This window comes from Pelodiscus sinensis, chromosome 17 (genome assembly GCF_049634645.1).
Source record: "Pelodiscus sinensis isolate JC-2024 chromosome 17, ASM4963464v1, whole genome shotgun sequence".
Classification (NCBI taxonomy): Eukaryota; Metazoa; Chordata; order Testudines; family Trionychidae; genus Pelodiscus; species Pelodiscus sinensis.
This window is the reverse complement of record NC_134727.1, coordinates 23,664,608-23,689,456: the sequence shown is the minus strand read 5'-3', so window position 1 is coordinate 23,689,456 and position 24,849 is coordinate 23,664,608. Positions and strand designations below refer to the sequence as shown.

Genomic DNA, 24,849 nt, shown 5'->3' with positions numbered 1-24,849 from the left:
TCTGCCTGCCCTTCCCCAGCTCTGCTCTATCCCAGGTACCCTCTGTAGCTTACCAAGTGGCTAGGTCCCTCCTGCTCCATGGCTGGAGCAAGAGTCTGAGCTCCTCTTCTGGCTTACTTATATCTCTCCATGCAGGAGTGGGCTACAACACTCCCACTGAGGCACTGTGCAAACACACAGGGGAAAAAAAAGCTAGCTCGGTCAAAGTACCTATCAACCTTTAACAGGTGGGAGTTATTACCACACTGAAAAATATGTTTTACAGCAGAATGAATGAGAGATGTGTGCATTCAGACATTTTTGAATGAGGACGATCTAACATAATTCAAAATTAAGCTATTTGTTGCTAGAGATGTAAACGTGTACGCGGTTAACCAGTGAGCCTGTATCTGAGGCAGAGGGGGCTGTGGTGGAGGGAGACGGTTTTTAAGCCAGCTCCCCGCACGTGCTGGCTCCCATAGAGCCTCTGCCTCCCCCCTCCTCCACCTGCCCGCTACTCATACAGAGGCAGTAGTGCAGGGGAGGGAAGGTGAGCACTGGCTCCCACGGAGCTGCCTGCCCTCCATACTGCTACCTCTACAGCAGCAGAGGAGGAGGAGGAGGTAGGTGGGAGCGGGGGGGTAGGCAGGAGCTCGTGACTTCCCATGAACACCAATTCCCAGAAATATTCAGTGGTTACACGTTTTAAAAAACGTGTTTTTTAACGTCCCCAGTTGTTGTTTAGCTTAGTATTGTTGCTCTGACTGAATACAGTGAAAGGTAGGATGGGAGGGTGTGGATTTTGGCTGGACGTCAAGAGGAGAAGTGGTGTTTTTCGCTATTGTTTGTACATCCTAGGAAACCTAGGGGAAGTTGTTAAACAAGTAGAGGTTTCCCCCTTTAATTAATCACTTAAATTTTCCACATGTATCTGCATCTTCCATTACTGCTCCATTGACATTCATTTAAAATGCTGCTCTGTGAAGTTTTTGCTTTATGACATAACAGATTCAAAGATCTGTTTTTTCTTAACCAGTTGACCTTTAGCTAATTATTTATGGGGGAAGGCTACTGTATGTCTGTTTGTGCCTAGTTGCTTTCCTTTGCTTTCAGTTGCCTACTGCTGGATTTCTCTTTGACATTCACATGGGGTAGGTTGACAGCTTGACCCAAGTAGTTTTTTTTTTTCTTTAGGTAGAAAACATAATGAGTTATATAACTGAGCTGAGCTAAGCAATCCAGATGGCTGGCAGGTAGCCCAGCCAAGTTCAGTTTTGGATGCACTTGGGAATGCCTGCACTTGTAATAAAATGCAGGCTAATTTTTAATGAGAACCATCATTTTAGTTTAGCACTGCTACACAGCAGAGCAAGACATAAACTGCGGAATCAAGCCCCCAGATGTTTCACTTTTGATTATCAAATGGAAACATCACTGTAAAAATGTGAGGTTAAAATCTGCATTTGAAGAGGGGGAAGATGCATGAACTTCAGCAGGCTAGTATTGTGTTTTACAGTAGGCAGGAAGGAAGGAAATAAGGAGTTGCCAGGGATACTGGACTTAATGGTCAGCTTTTCCTAATGAGTGGCCCTCCCTTGAATGCTAGAAGTCAACAAGAGGATTATGAAACCTGTTGAATCTTGTACCTTGCAATCAAGGCACATTTCCTCTTCAAGGGGATTTGGAAAGACATCAGGCAGCCCTCCACTTGGTCTGTCTCAAGAAGCTATAAAAGCACATAGATTTATCATAAGAACGTCTACTCTACACACACTACTGTGGCGCAGTTGCAGCTATGTCATAGTAGTATAGTCACTTGCTACACTGACAAGGCTTTTTCCTGTTGCTATTGTAAATCCACTCTCTTGAGAAATGGTAGCTACGTCAATGGAAGAGTTCTTGTTGACATGGTAGTATCTGTACTAGGAATGTTAAATATCAATTAGCTAACTAATCGAATAGTCAATGGGATTTTCATCAACTATTTGATTAGTCGATAAGGACTAGCATGGTATTCTGCCTTGGAAATGTACAACAGCCCAGCCGGCTGTGCTGTGTGGAGCCTTGGGCCAATGGGGAGTCCCCCACTGACACCTGGCTCCATGCAGGCGCTTCCGCTTTGAAATGTACAGGAGCCCCAGCAGGGGCCCTCATGCATTTCAAAGATTGAAACACTGTGGGGCTCCAGAGTCCCCCATTGGCCCCACAGTCTATGTGGTGCTTCCTCTTTGAAATGTACCAGAGCCCCGTTGGGGACTCTTGTACATTTCAAATTTGGAACGCTGCAGCTGCACCCCTGTCCCCTTCCACGGAGCTGGCGGGGGGGGGGGGGGGGGGGCGGGAAGAATCTGCTTTTAAGCCATCTCCCCCCAGCACTGCCCCTTCTTCCCCCCTTTGCTGCCTCTTTCAGTTAGAAGCAGCAAGGGGGGGTGGGAAGCGACTAGTTGACTAGTGTGTCGACTATCCGATAAGCTGTTGCTTATTGAATAGTCGGTTAGTCACTTGGGGTATGTCTACACTACCACCCTAGTTCGGGTGGTTGAACTATGGTGGTTAATGTAGGCAACCAGAGTTGCAAATGAAGCCCGGGATTTGAATTTCCCGGGCTTCATTTGCATATTGCCGGGCGCCACCATTTTTAAATGTCCGCTAGTTCGGACTCCGTGCCTGCGAGGAGTAACGGTAGTTCGGAATAGGAAGCCTAATCTGAACTAACTAGTTCGTGCTGCGTGTATCCGCGGGCACGGAGTCCGAACTAGCAGACATTTAAAAATGGCGGCGCCCGGCAATATGCAAATGAAGCCCGGGAAATTCAAATCCCGGGCTTCATTTGCAACTCCGGTTGCCTACATTAACCACCCTAGTTCGAACTAGGGTGGTAGTGTAGACATACCCTTACATCCCCAATCTAGACTTGGTCTTATGTTGGTGTAACCGTGTATCTGGGGGGGTGAATTTTTGACATTCCTGGGTGACATAGGTCAATTTAGCTATGTTTTACCTATAGACTAGGGCTAAGTTTTTAAGGGATTTAGTGGCACATCCGTGTGTTATGTACAGACTGTAACTACGCCACTCCTCTGTGCTAAAAACTAACTTAAAGCTTATTTTACCATCTTCCTATTAAATGGTGTGCTGAGTTGCTGTGAAATAACGTGTATTTGGTGATAACTCCTGTGAAAACAGAGGTAGTGGCGCCCTATCATCCCTTAAAAACAGAACGTGATAAATAATTCACTGTGGAATCCTGTTCTCTTTTTAAAATCCTTTTCATGTTAACAGGTTTTACCAGCTGGCCTAATATGCTTTTTATGATTCCAGCCTTCTTCCCTATAGGCCACGAGGAGAAGTTCTAATACATTTGCAGGGTGCAGGGTTTTCACATGATCGAACAGGTCGTCTGTTCCTAGAAAGGGCTGGGGTACTGCAAAGCCTCATCCTCCTAAAGGCTTCCCATTGCAAACAGGTGGTAGAGAGCAAACTGTTGGTGGGAAACATTCATAGATGTCCTCTCAGGCTTTATGTTTTTTAAGACCCAGTGGGAACAGCTGATCTTTGTTCTGTTCCTGTGTAAATTCCACTTCTTCATACCCACGCTCTGCAGACAGAATTGGTCAGACAGGTTTCCCTAAGCTACAGATACCCCATTCTTTTAAGCTGCTCCCGCTTGAATCCCTGCCATCAAGGTTTAACAAACTGCCTGTTCAACACAGGCTTTACAGCAAATGGTGAGGCATCCAGTGATGCAGTATGTCATATATATGTTATTATGCTTAGAATCCCCAAACTGTCACAATCGGACGTGAATTTCAGAAGTTCATGCCTAATGTGCCTTTTTGTTTTTCAATCCTTATAGAAAGAGGCTCAAACACATATGGGTAAACTTCAGTGCGCTCCCTCCGGCCCGTCCCTTGCAACCTGTCTGCAAATGGCTGACATGCTAGCTACACTACATGTTTTGGGGAAGGTCACCCTTTCTGTTTATATATTTATTTTTGCCTGTTCATCTACCAAGTTGAAATTTTTTTTGAGGATATCTGAACATGAATCACAAGGAAATTGTGCAATGGTGCAGCATTTCCTTCTATTGCTGACCGCTTAAAAACATTAAGCTCCTTTTTGAAAGCTGAGAGAATCTGGCAGGGCCCGCCTCATTGACAGCATGTTGTAGTCTAAACAGAAAGCCTGGTAGAAGGTTAAGTATTGACTGTAATACAAATCCTTCATTACAGGGCATTGGCTAGCTAATCAAATTGGTCGTTTCCTTCTGAGACTGTGGTGAGCCAAGTGCTGGACCTTTTCTAACTTCTATGGTTGTGTCAAGTGTGCCCACAAAGATGATTTCCCACACTTCTTATCTCTAAGAAAGAATGCCTGAGATGCACATATAGTTGTTTGCATAAATCACTGTTGTTTTCCCATCTCTCAGAATACAGAATCCATCTTCTGTATTTCTTCTCCATTTAGGCACAGTCGAGAGTGCCAAAACTTGACTCATTCAAATTTTATCTGATCTAGTCTGTAGACAGACAGCTAACTCTAAAACAACAGTGGTACGTATATAATAGATATGTATATAGGCGTGTGTTTGTAATATTATATAACACAAACATTTCGTGATCTCAGTGGAAGTTTCAAGATTTCATAACTCATTGGCATGAACCATAAAAAAAGGAAATAAGCAGTTAAAACACTGAATGCTTTTTCTCTCAAGTTCCTCTCTTCATCCTCTGTCTGCTTCTCTTTTAAGCACCTGCAGCCCACGAGTTGCCACCTTCATCCTGCACAACTTCTAGGCACAGCTGAATTCCAACTTGTATTCCAACCATACTTATTTGGTTTCATGTATTTAGGGGTGAAGTAGTTTTCATAAATTAGAGTGTGATTCTGTGATCTGTTCTCAGTCAGCATGAGAGTCGGGTATATGTCAGATTGCATATAGTGGCTGCACAATGTATCTTTCTTTAATGCCGAGGAAAATGCACAGGTTTTATTTAAAAGTTTGATGGATATCAGAGTGGAATGAATAAAGATATTGGCTGGCTCACACACTACCTTCCACATCTTAATGACTTAACCAACCAACCAAACAATGTGTACTTATAGAGGTGCAAATTATTCAAGTTACAAGAGGCTGATAAGAACAACCTAATTCACTATTTTTTTCTCTTTTTTTTTTCTCCCCCTCGCCCCTCCTTTTCTGTTCCGCCTTCCCTTATTTATTCTTGGATCTGGACTTTTAATACTCCTGTCACCTGAAGAAATGGGTTGTACCCCCTAAAGCTCATGATACCATCTACATGTTTTGTTAGTCTTTAAGGTGCTGCTAGTCTATTGTTTTTTAAGTTTTTCATGCTAAATGATAAATATGTTGTCAATGTAGTCTAAATAGAGTAAAGGTGTTAGGGGGCGAGAGCTGAGGAAATGTTGTTCGAGGTCAGCCATACAGATGCTGGCATGTTGTGGGACCATGCGGGTGCCCATTGCTGTGCCGCTGACTTGAAGATATAAATTGTCTCCAAACTAGAAATAGTTGTGGGTGAGGACAGAGTTGCAGGGCTCTGTAACAAGGTGTACAATACTGTCATCAGGGATAGTGTTCCTGACAGCCAGTAATCCATCTTCATGTGGAATGTTCGTATAAAGAGCTTCTACATCCATGGTGGCCAAGACTGTGTTTTCAGGAAAATTACTGATATTCTGTAGTTTTCTCAGGAATTCAATGGTGTCTTGAAGCACCCTTACTCTACTTATGTTACCCCAGCATCCTTACTCTACTTACACTACATTGACAATATCTTCATCATATGGACCCATGAGAAGGAGACCCCTTGAAGAATTTCACAGGGATTTCAACAACTCCCACCCCACCATCAACCTTAACTTGGATCAGTCCACACAAGAGATCCACTTCCTTGACACTACAGTACAGTTACCTGACGGGCACGTTTCCACTATAATACCGGAAACCTACCTACCATTACACTTACCTACATGCCTCCAGTTTTCATCCAAGACACATTTCCCAACCTATTGTTTACAGCCAGGCCCTGAGATACAACCAGATTTGCTCCAGTCACACAGACAGAGAGAAACACCTACTTGATTTATATAAAGCATTCTTAAAACTGAAATGCCCATCTGGAGAAATGAAAAATCAGATTGACAGAGCCAGATGAGTACCTAGACATCAGCTACTTCAAGATAGGCCTTACGAAGAAAACTTGTCATCCCCTATATCCCCCAACTTATCAACCATCTACAACCTATCCTGGAAAATGACCCTCGCTTTCACAAGCCTTGGGGGACAGGCTAATCCTCGCCTACAGACAGTTCAAACACATTCTTTCCAATAACCACGCAGCACACCATCATACTCACCCCTGCAATCAACTCCAAAGCCAACTGTCCACAAATCTATACAGACGATATCATCACAGCACCTAACAATGTAAACTAGCACACTAGAGGCTCATATAATTCTATAGCCACTAATATGATCTATGCCATTAAGTGCCAGCAATGCCCCTCTTCCATGTATATTGGCGAAACTGGACAGTCTCTACGAGAGAGAATTAATGGACATAAATCAGATATCTGAAAAAGCAACCCACAGAAACCCATTGAGGAACATTTTAACTTACTTGGGCACTCATTAATGGATCTCAAAGTCACTGTATTATTTCAAACCAATTTCAAAAGCCAGCTTGACAGGGAAGCTACAGAACTTAATTTCATTTACAAGTTTGATTCTTACAACAGAAGCCTACACAAAGACATTGGCTGGATGGCCCGCTACATTCCACATCCTAATGAGTGGGTACTAAATATTCTTATCAGCTTCATTTAGCACGGACACTCTAATTGACAATTTCTTTCCCTTTTTTTTCTTTTTCTTTTTCCTTCCCCTTTCCCCCGCCATCCCCACTCTGTGCTATTTATTTGGAAATTGGACTGACACCTTAAACTCCATTCATCTGAAGAAGTGGGTTGTGCCCACAAAAGCTCATGATACCATCTACATCTTTTGTTAGTCTCTAAGGTGCTGCAAGGCTTTTTCAAAGAAAAAGTATGGGTATGTTAATTTCTCAGGCTTATTAATGTGTGCATATTTAAAGTGTATCTGCTACAAAAGTTAGCAAAATATTTTAGCAAACACATACTATAGAAAATTCAGTTGTTCTCTTGAGTCATTATGTTAAGTATTGAATTAGTGGTTTAATTTAGTCTCCAAATTAAAATGTGGAATAGAGGGATTTTAATTTTACCTTATGTGCATTTAACTTTGTAATTGTTACAGTTCCACCTGTAATATGCAAGAAAAAAAAGATTCATTTGTAAATGAGGCCCAAAAGTTTCACATCTTGGTCCCGAAGTTCTTATTTAGGAATCTAAATAAACATTACCACATTTTCAGAGGAATTTAGCAGATGCAGATTTCATTAAACTGAAAGTGAACATGGTTTCCTGAGCACTTCTGACAACCTGGGACTCTGATAATTACCTGCTAAAATATGGTTTTGGGACCCTTGCTTTTAAGGCACCAAAGTCTGAAAATTTTGTCCCATGTTTATAGTCTCGATAAAGGGGTTTGTTTCCAGAAATCAAGGTGAGAAATACAACTACTACGAATAGTTGGATATTGGACTTGCATATTAACAATGGTCCGTGGATTTCTACACTTGTATTAAATCAGCTCTGAAATTCTTAATGGATTCCTCTTGGATCTTGAAATTCAATCAGATGGGAGTAATTAGGGAAGACATTATGGCATTGTGACAGTTAGTAATATGCCTGTAGATGATTCTTTAACCTCTGGTTCAAGACTTACAGCTTCACCAACTAAATCTTCTCCACAGGATAAGATATAAAGCACAGATTCTTATCCCAAAAGCACACTTTTTTTTTATTTTGTTCTTTTTTTTTGGCCAAACATTGTAGCTTGTGGAAGTAGACAGTAGTGGAAAGGGAGCCTTATAAACAAAGATGGTTCTTTCCTGTTCCTATCAAAGTTTTGATTTATTTTATTTTTCATTAACTGATTACCTTGAAGAACTTTTCTGAGTTAAAACTCACATATGTAGCCGGGGTATTTTATCAATAGAGAAAATAACTCAGAAGCATTTGCAATATGCTTGAATAGTTATAGTTATTTTATCCTGTGAACATGCAAATCTGTTTATTTCCAGCTAATATACTGCGGGACACAGAATATCCGAAAATATTCACTAGGACAGCAGTTGGGTCAATTTCAGTATCCAGTTAATCTAATGCATACCCAGCAACTCTACATCTTTTTGAATGTGTAAAATTATACATATAAAATTAGTCTTTCAGGCTTGATTTGTTCTTTTAAATTGGCTCTTGATGTTGTGTAAATCCCCTGTTACCAAATCTAAAGACTTTATCACAAATTTGCGTTTTGGGGTGTTTTCCCTGATGCCTTACTTTGTCAAATATATGATTAAAAAAGAAAAGCTAGTTTTTATCCCTCACTGATGCAGAGAAAAGCTTGAAAATGTGACTCGAGTCTAGTCTAAAAGTTTGGTCCTGGTTACTGAGCTAGCTGAACCCTCTGAGTGCAATCCCAAAGGTTTCAGGCCTTGTGCCTTTCACGTTTGTGCAGTGGAATCATGTGATTCTCCCTCTTGTAGACAAGACCCTGAACACTGGATAGACCTTGTGTATTGACGGTGCTTTTTGGGGGGTTTGGTGCCTGTAGTTCTTCCCTTGGGGGTGGGTCTGTGACCAAACACGGTCTGTTTCTTAAACCAAAGTATTGTTTAATCTTAACAGTAGGAACAAAGCATGACATGAGAGAAAAAGATTTAAAACAGGTCTGTATGAGTGATGGGCAGCCTGTTCTAGCTCTGGGAGAGAGCGGTAAGAATAAGAAGTGCAGGGCTCCAGTGCCCTAGTGCACAAGAAGCACGTGGAGGAGAGGGACAGACGAGGGTCTGCAGACCACGGGTAGAACTCCAGTGGGCTGCAGGCTGCTTACTCAGATGGAGGGTCACTCATGCGACCCACTCAGTATTCATGGTTTCCCATCACTGGTCTATATTCATGCCTGTCTCACCTAGAATCCTTCCATTCTTTGGTAGAGACTCCAAGCCAGCCTCACTTCCCTGATTATCCCAGCTTATGCACTGTGTGTGTCAAGCTGTTCCCCCCTCCCCCATAATTCTCTTCTGTAGCTTCCCCCTTCCCTACAGAGAGAGACTTCTGACCAAAGTTCTTCATTCTCTCAATTCATGAGCAAGGACCCTTTGGCAATCTCCTCTGATGAGCTCAGGACAAGTTAGAGGCAGATCAGAGTGAATGGTTTTGTAGTGTCCTTTATGTGGGGGTAGATAGGTGAGCCTTTGCTCTGCTTTCTATTGCTTTTCTAGTAGCCTGCTGTTAAGCTGCGCTGACCCCTTCATACCGTGAATATCCCAATAACCACGTCCCAGTATGGTATTCATAAATTATTACAGAGCAACCCCACTTTCGCCATAGGCTCAGAAAGAAAATAGAACCCCAAATTTTACATTTTTAAAAGTGTTATGATTTTTTTAAGCCAATCTCATAGTTCTTATGCTGAGGTGGGCATAAAATGGAGGCAATTTGCCAAAGTAAGCTGCTGGAAGGCTACCGCCTATTTATTTACCTCTGCCTCCACAGGTGTGATTGATTGCAGCTCACACTGGCCACAGATCACTGTTCCCAGCCATGGTCTCCTGGTCCGCACCATTTCCTGTAGCTCCCATTGGCCAGAGTAGCACTCTGTGGCCAACACTGCAAGCACCTGTACCTTTGGAGGAGCAGGAAAATTCAGCAGTGATGGCCTGCCAGGGCCTAACCCTTATCCTGGGGCTACATCATGGACTGGTATTTGCCCACTGCTGTTCTTACGTGTTTCAGTTCTGATTCATGGATTTTGGATGTTTGCGGCTAACCATAATGAAATCCTGCAAACACAAAAAGGGACAATAACTGACCATCAAGAGATCTGACTATTCAAGTCTCCAGGTGCATGGACTTAGTCAAACACTTTAAAACATGCATGAGTGCCTTGCTGAGCTAAGCCTTCAGGTAAGTCGAGCCCTTAGCAATTGTTGCTCACGGGCATCTCAGACAGTTGCAACCTTTTAAACTCTAAATCAGATAATCAGTCGCTTAAACTGGCAGCTTGAGACCAAACTGAAAGATGAAACTGGAGGGTGTTTAAAATGATATTAATCACACGTTGAAAGGGTCAGGAGAAAGGAGTGTAGCAGGAAAAGCAGTTGCCAAGAAGGTGCTAGAAGTTGTACTTTTAAAATAGTACATCTCATTTAATTTCAGTGCTGGTGAAGTGGAAGGAATTTGTTACACTTGGTTAGACTCTCTTACACTATCACCAAGTGGTGGTTATAAATAGGTCTAACAATCTACATAAATCTAACTTTCACCACTTACAAAAACATCTCTTTGCTTTGCCCTGGCTGTAATGTAGGTTCGGTCTCCTGGACAGCTGTCACATGTATCTTTTGTGCTTCTGCCCCAGCAAAGGGTCTTTATTTTTCTAGATCTGCCCTGGATCAACTTAGATCACTGAAGGCAAAACAATCTACTTAGTTTATATATTACCTTCTGTGCTGTAAAGAACATAACATTTTGGTACTGGAACAGTAAAGGCCATGTTAAGTTCTGCCTTAAAAAAAAAAATGTGTGGTATCTTGCGTTATCACAGATCAACCAACTCAAAACATAGCTGATTTGTTCTACCACATAATTCAGCTGGAGTCTTCATGCAAGTTTAATAGATCCATCTGGTAACCATCTTTCACTTAGGCCATGTCTACACTAAATGGAAGATCGCCACTGCTGTGACTGATCTTCCAGAGTTTAATTTAGCGAGTCTAGTTAAGACTCGGTAAATTGACCTCAGAGGGCACCCCCACCAGCTGCCGGTTCTCCTGCTTGTGCAAGGAGTAAAAAAAGCTGATGGGAGCATTTATTCCCATCGGTCTCCTGATGTGGGGGCAGTGGGGAAACAAGATAAAAGGTACCTTGACTCCATCTCCGTAACTAATATACCTGGAGTTGAGTATCTTCATTCGACATTCCCTATGAGTGGACGTCTGGCCATACACAGTTAGCTTTAAACGCCCTGAGCTTGCTTGCAACTATGCAGAGCTTGCTCAAAGAGAATGATATGTTCTGGTATCTAAAAACTGATCTGGGCAAGAGAAAGGGTTGCTATGCTAAGATTCCAAGGGGGGCTTATATAAGTTAATGCCAGCACAGGTTTGGATGCACTATTTTGACATTTCAGATAGGGGGCTGATAAGCGTCCTTAAGGCACTAATGAAACCCAACATTTAAACCTTTTGAATAATTATTAACAGAACTCTCTCTAAAGTTAGAAAGCTGGCTCTTGTAGTAAGCACCTCTCTTCAAAGAATATTTGGCACTTCCAGCAGATGTGCCTGTTCAGCGTGGGAGAAGCTGAACACATCGCTTAATATTTTGGCTAATGCAGAATTTTTCATACTGAAGTTGAAATGAAATGGAGTTGTACATATTCCATAGCTGTTCCTAGGGAAAAGGACAGTTTTCCTGTGTGGAGTTCAGGGATTTTTAGAAAGAGAAAGATGGGGTTTGCAACAGCGAAGGGGCCCAAAATATCTAATTGCAAATTACTGGCCAAATCTAATCATATGGTAAGGAATTCCCTTTTAAGCACAGTGGCTTTTTGCAGAATTAAAGGATATTTCATGAATGTTAGAGAATTGGGCTTAAAGGATTAACGCACTCAGAGGAATTTCTTTTTACAATGAGCTAGATGAAGGATTGGCCGTATATCATTTTATAGCTGCGTGACAAACTGAAATACAAAAGTCCCTTTTTACTCTATCCAGAGGCTTTGTTGTTAATAGCGCCAGTGTACTATATGGGTATATGTACGCTGCAGCTGGGAGGGAGCTTCCCAGCCGGGATAAACTTGTGCTAGTTCAGCTCTAGCCAGTGAGGATGTTGTGGCATTGGCAGAGGCTCAGGCTTAGCCACCCACGCTCGGATCCACCCTATACCCTGGTTCCAAGCTAGCCTGAGCCACTTTCAGTGCTACATCATCCTGCTCTCTGTCCTTAGCACGAAAGTTTAAGTCATGCTCGTGCGAATCTGGGACATGTGCTCCAAGCTGTAGCATAGCCATACCCAGTGTGTCCCAGAAACCTGTTCCTCTTCTTTCGCCTTTTTTTTTAATGAGAAAAACTTAACTCTGCTACACCTGTGAAGCTTTTTAAAACTAGTTTGTCACAGTCATCCTTGTCTTATAAGACCAGACTTGGGGAAGAAACACATGCAGGCAAACAAAGCTCCCTCTGAAGAATAGTGATAGAAATGTAGCCGTGTTAGTCTGGTGTAGCTGAAACAAAATACAGGACTATGTAGCACTTTAAAGACTAACAAGATGGTTTATTAGATGATGAGCTTTCGTGGGCCAGACCCACTTCCTCAGATCAAATAGCTCCCTCTGGAGCTTTGATTATGTGGGATCCAGTGAAATGTGTACTTGGACAGCCATGAATCTGGGTGAAAAATAGAAAAGTGGATAAGTCGTTTTGCGTGAGGAAAGGAAATTTATAGCTTAAAAAAAGACACACAAAGAACAGTGTCACCTGGCGTGTATAGGTGGTTTTGTGCACTAAAACTGAACATATTTCAACTCTGGGATTCATAGGCAAGGGGTAGAAAGCTGCTTGACCTCCAGTGAGCAAGGGGTTAACCTCCAGCTCTTCTTTCTTTTCTCCTCCCCTTACAGATGCTTGCCAGAGTGGATTCTTTAGAGACAGAGGGAGGGGTTCTATGGGGAAAGTCAGAGACTACACAATCAGTCTTCATTTTTCTGTTCACTTTCCTGTTTGTCTTCACTTATTTTACTTTTTTTTTTTTGCCATGCATGCTGTCCCTGGAGAACAATGCTTTTGCTGACTGCAGCTTTTTTTTTTTTTGGTGTCGAGTAATCCCCCTTGCTAACATGTTTTAAAACAGTTTCTTTCTTGCCAAAGGAATCTCTAGTTTTCAAGTATCACGTACTGTAGTTAGCTCGGAGTGCCTGAATTCTATGGTAATAGGTGGCCCCGAGGGAGAGATTGAGAAGTATATCTGTTTGGAAATGCGTAGTCAAAATTGCTTGGATCCTAGCAGGAAAAAAAAAAGACATTTTCCCCAGTCAGGCTCTCAGTTTTTTGTTGCTCCATTAATTCCTAGAAGTGTTACTGTGATTTCTCAGTAAGGCCCATGTAATAGTGGCAAGGGTTACCAGCAGAAGAATTCTAGGAATGATAACTTGGTATTCTTTTGACATTCCCTGGAGAGGCATCGATTTAAGTGGCTTAACTAAGTGTAAAGAATAATGTTGGAAAAGCACAATATAACACAAAGACAAATGATTTTTTAAAGATGGTTATTGGTACTTAATTGCAGCCATTGGTTCAGTACATAGAGTTTCAGTGTAGCTTAGTTGGTCTTGTCCTGATTTCCTTTCTACTAAAACTCATCTCAGGTCTCAGTCTTGGTGCCCAAGTCTTTGAAGAAGTAAGAGCATGTGCCCCTCTATAAGAATGAAAATTTGCCTTTTCCCTTTGTCCTTTTAGCTGGGGAGAGGGGAGAAGATAAGAAAATGAATTAATAGACATTGGTTTGCTCTGAAGGACTTGTATCCTCCACAAAGTTATCAGTCTACTGTTTTGCACACCCCCTTGCACACCCTCTCGACTGCATGGCCCCCTTGGTAGGCTGGACTGGCTTTGTGCTTTGTGGGTTATGTTACAAAGCTCATTCTCCTTGGCTCATTTATTCCAATCAAACCCAGATTAATGACCTAGCCACTGCACAGCTGGTTGCATGTGCCCCTTGGAGCCTCTTGCTCGTTGATCAGGCATTTGCTGTGTGTTGAAGGTGTGTTTATTCTAAAGGGGAGCCCTCCAAGATCCAGAAGCCACATTGGAGAGCAAAACTGAGTGCAGGTTAGTTTGTCAGATGACTTTGACCATGCATGCTCCCCAACCCCTTTTCTTTTGTTCTTTCAAGGTGTGAAGCATTATTGCTTGTCCAATTGCAATCACTGCACATAGTGATTTTCAGAGACAAAACAAAGGACGCAGTCCTGGCCCCACTGAAGTCACTGTCTGTTTTCTTTTAGTCTTCAATGGGGTAATGATTTGACCTGAGGTCACGACTTCCGAGGAGTTTACAGTTCAAGTTTAGACATACTTGGCAGGGGGTGGTAGGAAACTGAGAGGGGGAGGGGGAAAGAGAGGAAGCAGAAAGGACAGGAGCCACCAAACAATACGATTGTATTCTTGCTATGTGTCTTGTTTTGAACTCTACTGTTCCTTTGAAGGCGAGACTGTAGTTTAGTTTACAGGCCTTGTGGTTTCTTCAGAGCTCTGGCGCATGACTGCAGTGAAGTAACCACATCAGAGCACTGATAGTAAGTAGGCAGCCTTCTGGCCCACAGGCGACTATAGTGTGCGTGTGACATTTGCCCATTGCCATGATATATCGGTTGGGGGAAGGGGAGGCCAGGATAGTTCTTAAAATAAAATGTCTCATCCTGAGATTGGTTTGGATTCCCTCTGAATTCTCCTCCCCCTCCCCCCCTTCCCTTCCTCATGGTGACTGTCATGTTGCTGTCCATATTCTGTCAAGTGGGGGAAAGGCCCCTCAAAACTTTGCTTCCTTAGTGGTTAAGAATTGGGACAACATCTGCTCTGGGATGTGGCTGAACCATTGTCTCATTTGCATAGAGGCTTCACAGCTTATTTCCCGGCCAGAGGAAAGCTCTATAGCTGGCAGCGTTGGTTCAGAGTTTGCACACACACTTTTTGGTTCTCCTGGGCCCTTGCCTGTCTGCCTAGTATGAACACTGGAGAGTGAAGTGTGCTATAGCAGTGGCTCCCAAGCTTTTTAGTAGGATGACCCACCAATGGCTTGCTTTCCTTTTTTTTTTCTTCCCTTTAACCCATGGTTCAACATCACAGATCAGCGTCCTTCTCCACCACTTCCCTTTCCTCGCGCCGCTGGGATGGCAGCGACCACCCACAGCAGCAATCTCTGCCTCAGCACCACAACCATCATCCTGGCCTGGTGCAGAAAGGAGATCTGAGGGTGGGGAGAGGGGTTGGAGAGCGCATCCAATGTGCACACACTCCGCTCTGATAGCTTCTGTCCTGGCACTCCACTTGTGGCAACCTGGCATCATAGTGCCACTCAGCACCCAGAGGCAGCAGGTTTGGTGGTGCCTAGAATCCACACCCCTCCCTTCACCCCCTTCATCTGCCCAAGGCTCTGGGAGGGAATTTGTGTGGGGGAGGGGTACAGGCTGTAGGAGGGAATTTAGGTGTGGGAGAGGTTCCGGGATGGAGTCTGGATGCTAGGTGCCAGCTCTGGGCTGGCACACGGGGTGGGTGATGCAGGAGCAGGTGCTCTGGGAGGGAGTTTGGGAGCAGGGGGTGCAGGCTCTGGGATGGAGTTTGGGTGCTGGGTAGCTCTGGGCTGGGCCAGGGGCTTTGAGGTAAAGGAGGGAGTGCAGGAGGAGTGAGGGTTTGAACTCTGGAATGGAGTCTGGGTAGGGAGCATGCAGGAGAGGCAGGCAGGGCTGGAGAAGAGACCCAGCCCCCAACATTGGAACAGGCCCCCCAGGCCAGGCATATTCCTAGTGCCCAGGCGCTATCTGCCCATTCCACTTGCTGCCGCTGCTCAGCACAGGTGCTGATTTTGAAAATTGCCAAGGGGTGTTCCTGGCTCCACCTCCACTCCTCATCTTCCCCTAAGGCTCCACCCTGTCCCACCTCTTCCCATCCAGTTCTGCCCCCTCACTTGAGTGAACCTTGTACTCACTTCTGAGGGGCACCATGGACTCTTGAGCCAAGTCACAATGCTGCTTGCTAACTCTGGACCAGCTGCACCTCCATCATGATATGTTAGCTGACTGGGCAGTACAAGAGGCTCCCTTCTGACTAACAGAGGCAACCAACAGAGCTTCATATGTGCTAGCATGCATCTGGACAGGGATTTCAGCTGCGTAAAGATGACAGGATTTGAACCCCCCACCCTTTTTTTTTTTGCCCATCAAGATACATCTTTGGTGATGTGAAAGTGACCAAGACTTAATCCACTAAAGACAGAGGTTTTTAATGAAGGGAAGGGCTTGTGCCTAAAATACTGGACTGGATTTGACACGAGTGTGTGGGGCTTTGCCATCTTGTGTGATCTTGTATAGATTGCTTAATTTCACTATGCCTTGGCACCCCCTAAAAACTAGAGATGACAATGCTGCCTTTCCCTAGTCTTGCTCTTTTCTATTTAGGTGGTAAACCCTTGTGGGCAGAGTCTCCTACTACGTACAGCACCTAGCGCTGAGGAACTATGATCTTTGGTTGGGCCTCTAGGCATTTCTGTAATGTAAATAATACATTACAATTGTTCTAGCATGTGGAACATTTATTTAACCCAAAGGTTAAAGGCTTTCCTTCTGTTTTCCAGGTCTACAACTCGAACAAAGACAATCAGAGTGAAGGCAGTAAGTATTGTTCTCGGAGCAAGAACTGTTGCTTGGGAAAATGATGCATTGTGAGTAGGAGGTGCTGTGAATAGGAATTGCCCTGCATGCCATAACAGCATGCGATAATTACTGATGTGGCCGTGTCTGTTGCTTATAGTTGACAGTCATCATGGAAGAGTTTGAATGAGACAAAAGGACGGGGCGTTGAGACTGTAATTCTGGTCTCATCTGCACTAGGACGTGACGGTCAGGTTTCTTCATCCGTTGTGTTGGGGCGATGAGGATCTGCCTCGGTTTGTAAAGCGCTTGGCGGAAGTAAGAGCTAGCTATAGGAAGGGGATAATTATAAAAACCAAGTATGTTTTTAAAAATATTACTGATATTTTAAATAAAAAATCAACCACACCAGTCCTTCATTCTCTCCAGCACTACCAATGGAATGACCCAGTAGACAAACTTTTTTTATCAAGAGGACTGAACTGGACAGTGCCAGGAGAGACTCTGGGAAGACCTTGTCTGATCAGATTACTGAAAAAGAGCCCCAAAAAGTTGGCTCATAAAGTCTTGTTAATGCCCATAGCCCAGACAATCCATGCATCCCAGAGTCAGAAGAGAGCTCCTATGAGTAGCAGTTTCACCTTGTCTCACCTCTGACTTCCTATGTCTCAAACCCCTTAATTGGGCCATTTCAAGTAGCTTTGGGCTAGCCTTTTGTTGAGGCTCTTAAATGGACCTAAACTAACTGGGCACATTGCTGCCAACCCTTTTAAAAACAAGTAAATACTTCATTTGTAAGCTTTCTGGGACAGAGGCCTGTCCTCATACTTGCCTGGAAGCACTTCTCACTATTGATACAACACAGACACTAAGTGAGGGAATATTTCTAAATGCTTTTTTCTTGCAGCTGCTCTCTGCTCTTGCTTCTCCACTCTCCCACCTCCTTCTCTCTGACACGAACTCACCCCTTCATTTTGACTTCTCTGATTATTGGCTGCATGCAGTTTTTATCACACTTGGGGTATGTCTACACTACCCCGCTAGTTCGAACTAGCGGGGTAATGTAGGCATACCGCACTTGCAAATGAAGCCCGGGAAATTCAAATCCCGGGCTTCATTTGCAAGTGCGGTATGCCTACATTACCCCGCTAGTTCGAACTAGGAGGGTAGTGTAGACATACCCTTGGTGTTTTTATTATGCTTCTGTGCAAAGCAAAATGATGAACCCCCAGTCCTGACTTAGTACTTCATGTTCACAAAGGGCTGTGCGAAGGGGTAATATTTTGTCTTTATATGATACCTTTTCTAGGGGAGCTCCAAGTGCAATGATCTCCTTGTTACAGCTTATCAGAGGGAAGAGAACAAAGATCAATCAGAACCTTAACCTGGGCCTGTGACCTCCCATAAATGATCAGGTTGCAAAACGATTGCAGTTTTTATTATTGCTTTTAAAATACCCTGTATCTGGACAGTGGTAGAGTTCAAGTCATATGACCTTGGGAAGCTTTCCATGGTCACTTGCATTCTCTAATTCTTCATCATTGCCTTGGTTTAAGCCACACTGAGTTTGCAAAGCCTACCTTGTCTCTGCAGTGCCTGGCATAGGCTGTTTCCATACACAGCACCCCAGTAAATCAGGGGTGGGAGGAACTCTCTTCAGGGGCAGTCTGTGCCCTTTACATTCATTTGGGCCACTTACCACTATTTACACACAGTCTGTTTCCTTAGCTCCCACTGGTGTGTCCAACTCTTCGAACAGATCACTGGCAGCTTTATTAAGGGCATATGAGCTAAGGGAGGGGGACTGGAGTGTGGAGGGCAGGAGGATGAGCGTCCTGTTGCCATTTTTAGGCAGCCGGTAGCTAAGATGAAAACCCCCTGAGATCATAGGCCTTTGTTGCGGTAGGATCCCGGCCGGTGTGTGGCTTATAAATAGAATGTTTTCCCCTGCTGAATCTGAGAAGGGCTATACACGCTACCGGAGAATTTCATACTTGCTTCTGACATTGAGCTCCTTCATCTGATAGGCCTGACATTCAGCTGACTGAGCAGTCCAGGGTGGCATGCCTTTCCTTTCTGCCCGTGCCAGCCACTGCTGCTGATAAATAGAAAATAATTCAGCCTCTTCTCCCCCCCCCCCCCGCCCAACAATTTTTTCCCTCTGAAAGGCAAGATTGACATACCTGTCAGTTTTGTTTTTATATAGAGGTGGTAAGTGACACAAGAGGGTGCAGTGTCAGGTAATTGGATACCTAGGTGGGCTATGCAGTGCTGCTAACTTTGTCTTTGCCTTTCTTCTGCGTGGTACAATTAGTGTCACTTGCATTGTCCGAGCTTGAATTGGAGCTGCAATATATTAGTTTTGAGACCAGGAATGTTAACAGATGGTTCCTTAGGCACACAGTGACAAAGCAAGGTTTTACTGGTTCCTTCCATGATTAAGTAGGTTTCAGATTGGGCTTTGTGCCACTCAAGAGTGAAATCAAAACTTGGTCTGGTAGCACAGTTTGTACTTGAGAGAGCTCCCAAAGCAGATTAATGCAGTGACAGTGTGAATAAATATGGCACCCATTATTTTGCAAGAGCAGGAGTTCCAGATGCTGGCGGGGGTGCACTCTGAGTTTCATTTAGATGGTCTTAATTAGACTCACTAAATCGAACTCTGGAAGATTGATCATGACCTCATCGATCTTTCATGGAGTGAAGATGAGGCCTAAGGAGTTTGGGTATGTCTACCCTGCAAAGTTAATTCAGAGTAACAGCCGTTATTCCAAATTAACTTCCATAGCGTCTACACAAGCAAACCGCTATTTCGAATTAAATTCAAAATAGTGGGGCTCTTAATTTGAGTTTGGTAAACCTCACTCTACGAGGAGTAACGCGAGACTCGAATTAGCTAATTCAGAATAAGCGCTGTGTAGACACTTAGTCCGAATTAGCTGGCCTCCAGCCTTCCCAGTTTTTCCTGGTGGCCACTCTGGGCCAAACCAGGAAAACTCTTCTCCCTCCCCCCCCAACCCTGGAGCCCTTAATTGGGCCGGCTATGGCCACAGTGCCTGTGCCAGCTCCAAGCCTGCCGGCCCTGAGCCAGCAGGCACTGCCCTGACCCAGTGGCTCCAAAACATGAGCCAGCAAGCCACTGGCAGCCAGCCCTCCACTGCGCCCCAGGAATAGTCTGCCAGCTCCCAGGAGCCTGCCAGGGCCCGGAGAAGGCGGGGCCCTCCTGGTCCAGGGCAGAGATGTGGGTGGACCATACTCAGGTTTGGGGGGATGCCCCCAACGTCCATGATCTCCGCACTAGACAGAGAAACGCGGCTGTCTATGGCAGGAAAGCTGCCAGCCTGGCCACTAAAGGCCGCATGTGAACCCAGGAGCAGGTTTGCATGAAAATCAAGTTGGTCTGGCAAGATCCTCAACCCTCAGCTTCTCCTCCTCCTTCCTCCCCTTGCCTCCCCCTTCCAGCTCCCTCTTCCCAGGTTTCTCCCTCCTCTCTCCCATCCTCATTCCCACCCCAGTTTCGGTCAATGAAGAGAGTTTGTTTTTGGCAAGAAATGTTTTTTTATTTAACATCAGGAAGGGAAGGGTAAGTAGAAGGAAGGAGGAATGAGGCACAAGCCCCCAATGGGGCAGACCTGGGAGGCTCTTAGTGCTCCCTAGGGTGGAAGCTCTCCCGCAGGGCCTCCTGGATACTGACAGTCCCCTCCCCCCGATGGACCTCCGGGATGGCAGCCTGCAGAAAATGAAGCCAGGCTCGCAGCAACACATCCACGAGAAGCATCAGAGTGCCCAGGGGCAGCTCTGGCTCCGTGTTGCAGAGTGCTGTGGTGTCCTGAGTGAGTGCAACCAGAGCATGCAGAGACACAAATGCTTTGCTGTCCCACATCGAGGTAGGCAAGCAAGCAGGGACACCTGAGAGCTGGCAGCCCGAGAGGCGGGGGGAGGTGTCCCTTTAAGCACAGGCATCAGATAGCCTCAGGCAGCAAATACACACAGACACTCTTGACCTGATGCCCTGCCTGACCTGGTTCTGGCTGGCCTTAAATCCGATTCTGTGTCCAGTCAGTGTGGATGCAGTATTTCGAATTAGCAAAATGCTAATTCGAGCTACATTTTGTGTGTAGCCGCGTTAATTCGAATTAGCTTAATTCGAATTAACTACTTCGAATTAAGATAACTCGAATTAACACTGTAGTGTAGACATACCCTTTACTAGTTTATTTCCCAGCAAACCTACCAAGCTGTTAAAATTGGTTCAGTGATTGATGGATCCTCTGGAGTTTGTGCCTAAGTCCTGATTCCCAGTGCTATTTTGTTTCCCTATGTGCGGTGGTCTGAAAGCTGCAGTTTGCTTCTTGGCTGCTGTCTTAGTTTACAGAGCCCTTGGATTTTATAAGCTAGTAAGTGAGCAGATGGCCAGCATCCTGTAAAGTGATTTTTATTCTGCTCTGCTTAGGGAGTAAAGGGAGAGATGGATGATGAGAGGGGTGGACAGATGAGTTTCAATGAACTTCTATAACACTACATGTATTTTAATTCCTTAGTTAGCAATACCTAGATCTGTCCCGCTCTGTTCTCTGAAAACAAATATTCTCTAGGCCATTTGGACTTGTTCATCTTCGAGGTACCAATTACATTCTCCTTTTCCTGCTCCACTGACACCCTAGTCATTTCAGGATCTGGTTCAAAATTCTCCACCTTTGTTTTATAAACTTTTCAAAGACCTTATGCTCTCTGCATACCCACCTCACTCCTTTCGCTTATTCCACAGCGGCCTGCTCTTTGTCTTTTACCCAACTGTTGTGAGAATGTGTTCAATGTGAGAGCCTTTTGTGCTGCGGCTCTTCCTCCCTGTCATCTTGGCATCTCATCAGTACTTCATCTTTGAAATATCAAATGAAAGCCTCATTTTTCCAGGTCTCCGTTTCTGATTTCTCCATTAATAATTCCATAAAACTCTGACATATGGTCTTTGTTTTGCTATAGCACACAAAGATGTATTATGTAGTCTGCAGAGGAATCCATTTGATCTTGTGTCGCTGGTGTGGTGCGATGTTAGTAAGTCTGGATTCAGCAAAATCAGCCTGAAGCTGGTTTCTACCCCTCTCCCCTTTGCCTGTGCTCAGATAGTTGGGTTGTCAGCATTGAATGATGGAATTATGGATTACATAGAAATAATGTACAAGGCAAAAATTCAAGATGAGATGGGTCCAAATTGGATGGTTCAAGAAGTTGCATAAAACAGGATAAGTAGTTTGTATTTAGTTATCAGAAAAACTGGAATAATAGTAATGCTTGTCAAATGTTGATTAAAATATCTTTTTGCCAGATTATAGGGTGAATGTTTAATACCTTGGTCAGTTGTGCATTTAAATACTTCTATGATAATACTGTTGTTTGTGTGAGTGTGACTGTGTATGCTCGGCCCACATCCATCCACTGAAATGGGGCATACGGAGACACTCGAGGCAAGCCATTTCCCCTGAAATTAGTTTGGTTCCCCATACCATATCTCTCAACTTGTCACTGCCCAGACACCAAGTAAAAGGCTCAAATTGAGTGAATGATTAGAGCAGAAGCTTGATTCCTGTTGATAAATGACACTGTTACTTTCATCTTTGCAATTCTGCACTTCTCATGAAAATAAGCAGCAATGCAAGCATACGAACATACGAGGAAGAATACTCCTTTATTACACAGAACTGAGAGGCTCTCTGTGTAGCCAAGATAGCTCAAAGGGATTACTCTCTTTGGGTATGTCTTCACTACCACCCTAGTTCAAACTTGCAATCCCAAGTCAATCAAAGTTGCAAATGAAGCCCGGGATTTAAATATCCCGGGCTTCATTTGCATCTTGCCGGGTGCCGCCATTTTTAAATCCCCGGTAGTTCGGACTCCGTGCCCGCGGCTACACGCGGCACGGAGTAGGTAGTTCGAATTAGGCTTTCTAATTCAAACTACCGTTACTCCTCGTGGATATTTAAATCCCGGGCTTCATTTGCAACTTCGATTGACTGACTACATTAACCACCCTAGTTCGAACTAGGGTGGTAGTGTAGACATACCCTTTGTTGCCATTACTCTCCCAACTCCTGTCTGCAGCTCACTGTGGTAGCTCAAAATGCGTCAGACTCCATCACACGGGTGCATTCCACCACTACTTCCAAACCATCAGAGCCTCGCAAGCAGAATCTAAATGGGGAATTTGCTGCTGATGTGAGGGAAATCTGGTTAAAGCCTAGTGCTGCAGCTCAAAGAGCTGTCTAGGGCGAATGGCGTGGGTGTGGGGATCACAGCATTAGTAGCTCCAGATGCAGCTATGAGATGTCAGCTCTCAGCTAAGTCAGTGAGTAAACAACTGAGATAAAAAGAAGCTTCTGGGAGGGAGAGTAGAAATCAAGTTTTTTTTTTTTATGGGGCTCATTAAAAGTCAAAGGATAAATAATGCTGTTGAGGTATTTATTTAATTAGATATTTCTGGACAGCATAAGGATACAAAGATGGCAAATAAATCCCTGACCTTTCTTGATCCAGAGCTCAGCTAGGAGTCTAAAGACCTGACTCAACAGCTTGAGGGCATTTATGCTCTGTCACTTTCATCTAAAAGGATCGTCACTTTCATCTAAAACTGCTTTCTCGCTCTGTCTTGGCAAACACTATTGAAAGGTCTTGCTATGCACGCTTTAGTGGTAACTGATCAGTAGTGAGGGGTGTGGTAGGCTTAGGAGGAGAATAAATTGTGAGAAGGGTGGACGAAACGCATTTATAACCTACCTGTTCTCAGTGCCAAACATGGACAGAACGTAAGCTGCACGTGAGTGGGGAAAGGCAGCACATGGAAGGGATGAGGAGGATCTAGGGTAGGCTATGCTGACAGCAAAAAACATTACACTAAATTTTTACTAGAAATTTTGGGAGGCCGTTTTGAAAATCAGGACCCTTTTCCTGTGTTGGGCATCTGAAATCTAACACACTGCAAATCACTAGCTGGGCATCTCTGGTTTGCCTGGAACTGTTTTTGTTTATAATTTTGTTGCTGTGAAAGGTTGTCAGGATAGTAAGGGGCCTGCTAGATCCAAGGTATTTTATATTGACTACCCCATGTTTATGGAGCAGTGTGGCAGAAGAGTTCTGAAATGGACTTAAAACAGACGAACGCTTTTGTTCTATCAAAAGCCTAACCTAAAACACAGTACCCCAGAGATGTGTTGAATCTGGAATAGTTGGGGTATTGTGATCCCTCCCTCTGGGGCATCTGGTATTGGCCACCATTGGCAGACGGGATGCTGGGCTAGATGGACCTTTGGTCTGACCCAGTATGGCCATTCTTATGTTAAAGGACCCATGAAGCTGTTAGCAAGACCTATTGACGTCATAGCTGGTATGCATGTCCTGTAATGTAAATATTCTTCAAATGTGCTGTGTGTGTTGGCTCAGCATTTCAGCAAGTTTTCCCAGAGAAACAAATCTGAAGAAGTCAAATTGTCTCTGTTGTATTGTCCCTGTCTCTCTTGCCGTTTTCATGTGTCACAAGGAGAAAGGAGAAAATTTGTTCCTCTTGGTTTCTGAGGACAGGACAAGGAGTAATGGGCTTAAAGTGCAGCAGGGGAGGTTTAGATTGGACATTAGGAAAAAATTCCTAACTGTCAGGGTGGTCAAATATTGGAATAAATTGCCAAGGGAGGTGATGGAATCTCCCTCTCTGGAGATATTTAAGAACAGGTTGGATAGACATCTGTCAGGGATGGTGTAGACGGAGCTTGGTCCTGCCTTGAGGGCGGGGGGCTGGACTCGATGACCTCTTGAGGTCCCTTCCAGTCCTATGATTCTATGATTCAATGATTCTATGTAAGTAATGGGATCAGTGCAGAATTTTGAAAACAAATGAGCAGCAGATGGCTGAAGAAGGGTCAAATATACTAGTAAGGGAGGCTGCACCTTGCAAGGTGTGGGGAACCAACAAACTTTCCAATTCTCATGAATCAGCTGTGTCTTTGGTATGGTTTTGAAAAATCAGGGGGAGTGGTAAAGGAAAAATATTGCACAGCGCCAGTTTATTTAGCACATTTTATAGGGCACTGGACAAAATGGACCAAACTACCATACGATTAAAACCCCCCAGCAAAACCTGAAAATCAATCAAAAGAACCAACCCCCACCCTCTTATCTAGGGAGGCAGAAGTCTGACATAAAAGCAAGGTAGGGGACTCATGGAATGTTTAGAGATGGGTCATCCAAAATAATGTGGCTTGTGGCTAAAAAGAGATAATGGCACCTCCCTGCCAGATACCCATTACAAGAGATAGCATCCCGTTCTTGAATGAATGCACGAGCAC

At 44.2% G+C, this 24,849-nt stretch overlaps 1 protein-coding gene across 5 annotated transcripts in view; it reads left to right on the top strand.

Annotated features, from left to right (window-relative positions):
• The window catches only part of ARHGAP26 (Rho GTPase activating protein 26), a 354,648-nt gene that overhangs the window by 153,046 nt on the left and 176,753 nt on the right, over positions 1 to 24,849 (top strand). For all 5 annotated transcript variants that reach the window (XR_012896344.1, XR_012896345.1, XM_006128543.4 and 2 more), the window contains exon 12: positions 16,501 to 16,537. Coding sequence is in view for 3 of the 5 variants with exons in the window: in XM_006128543.4 (XP_006128605.1) it covers positions 16,501 to 16,537 (37 nt within the window). In the remaining 2 variants the exon portion in view is untranslated. The remainder of the gene's footprint in view (positions 1 to 16,500; positions 16,538 to 24,849) is intronic.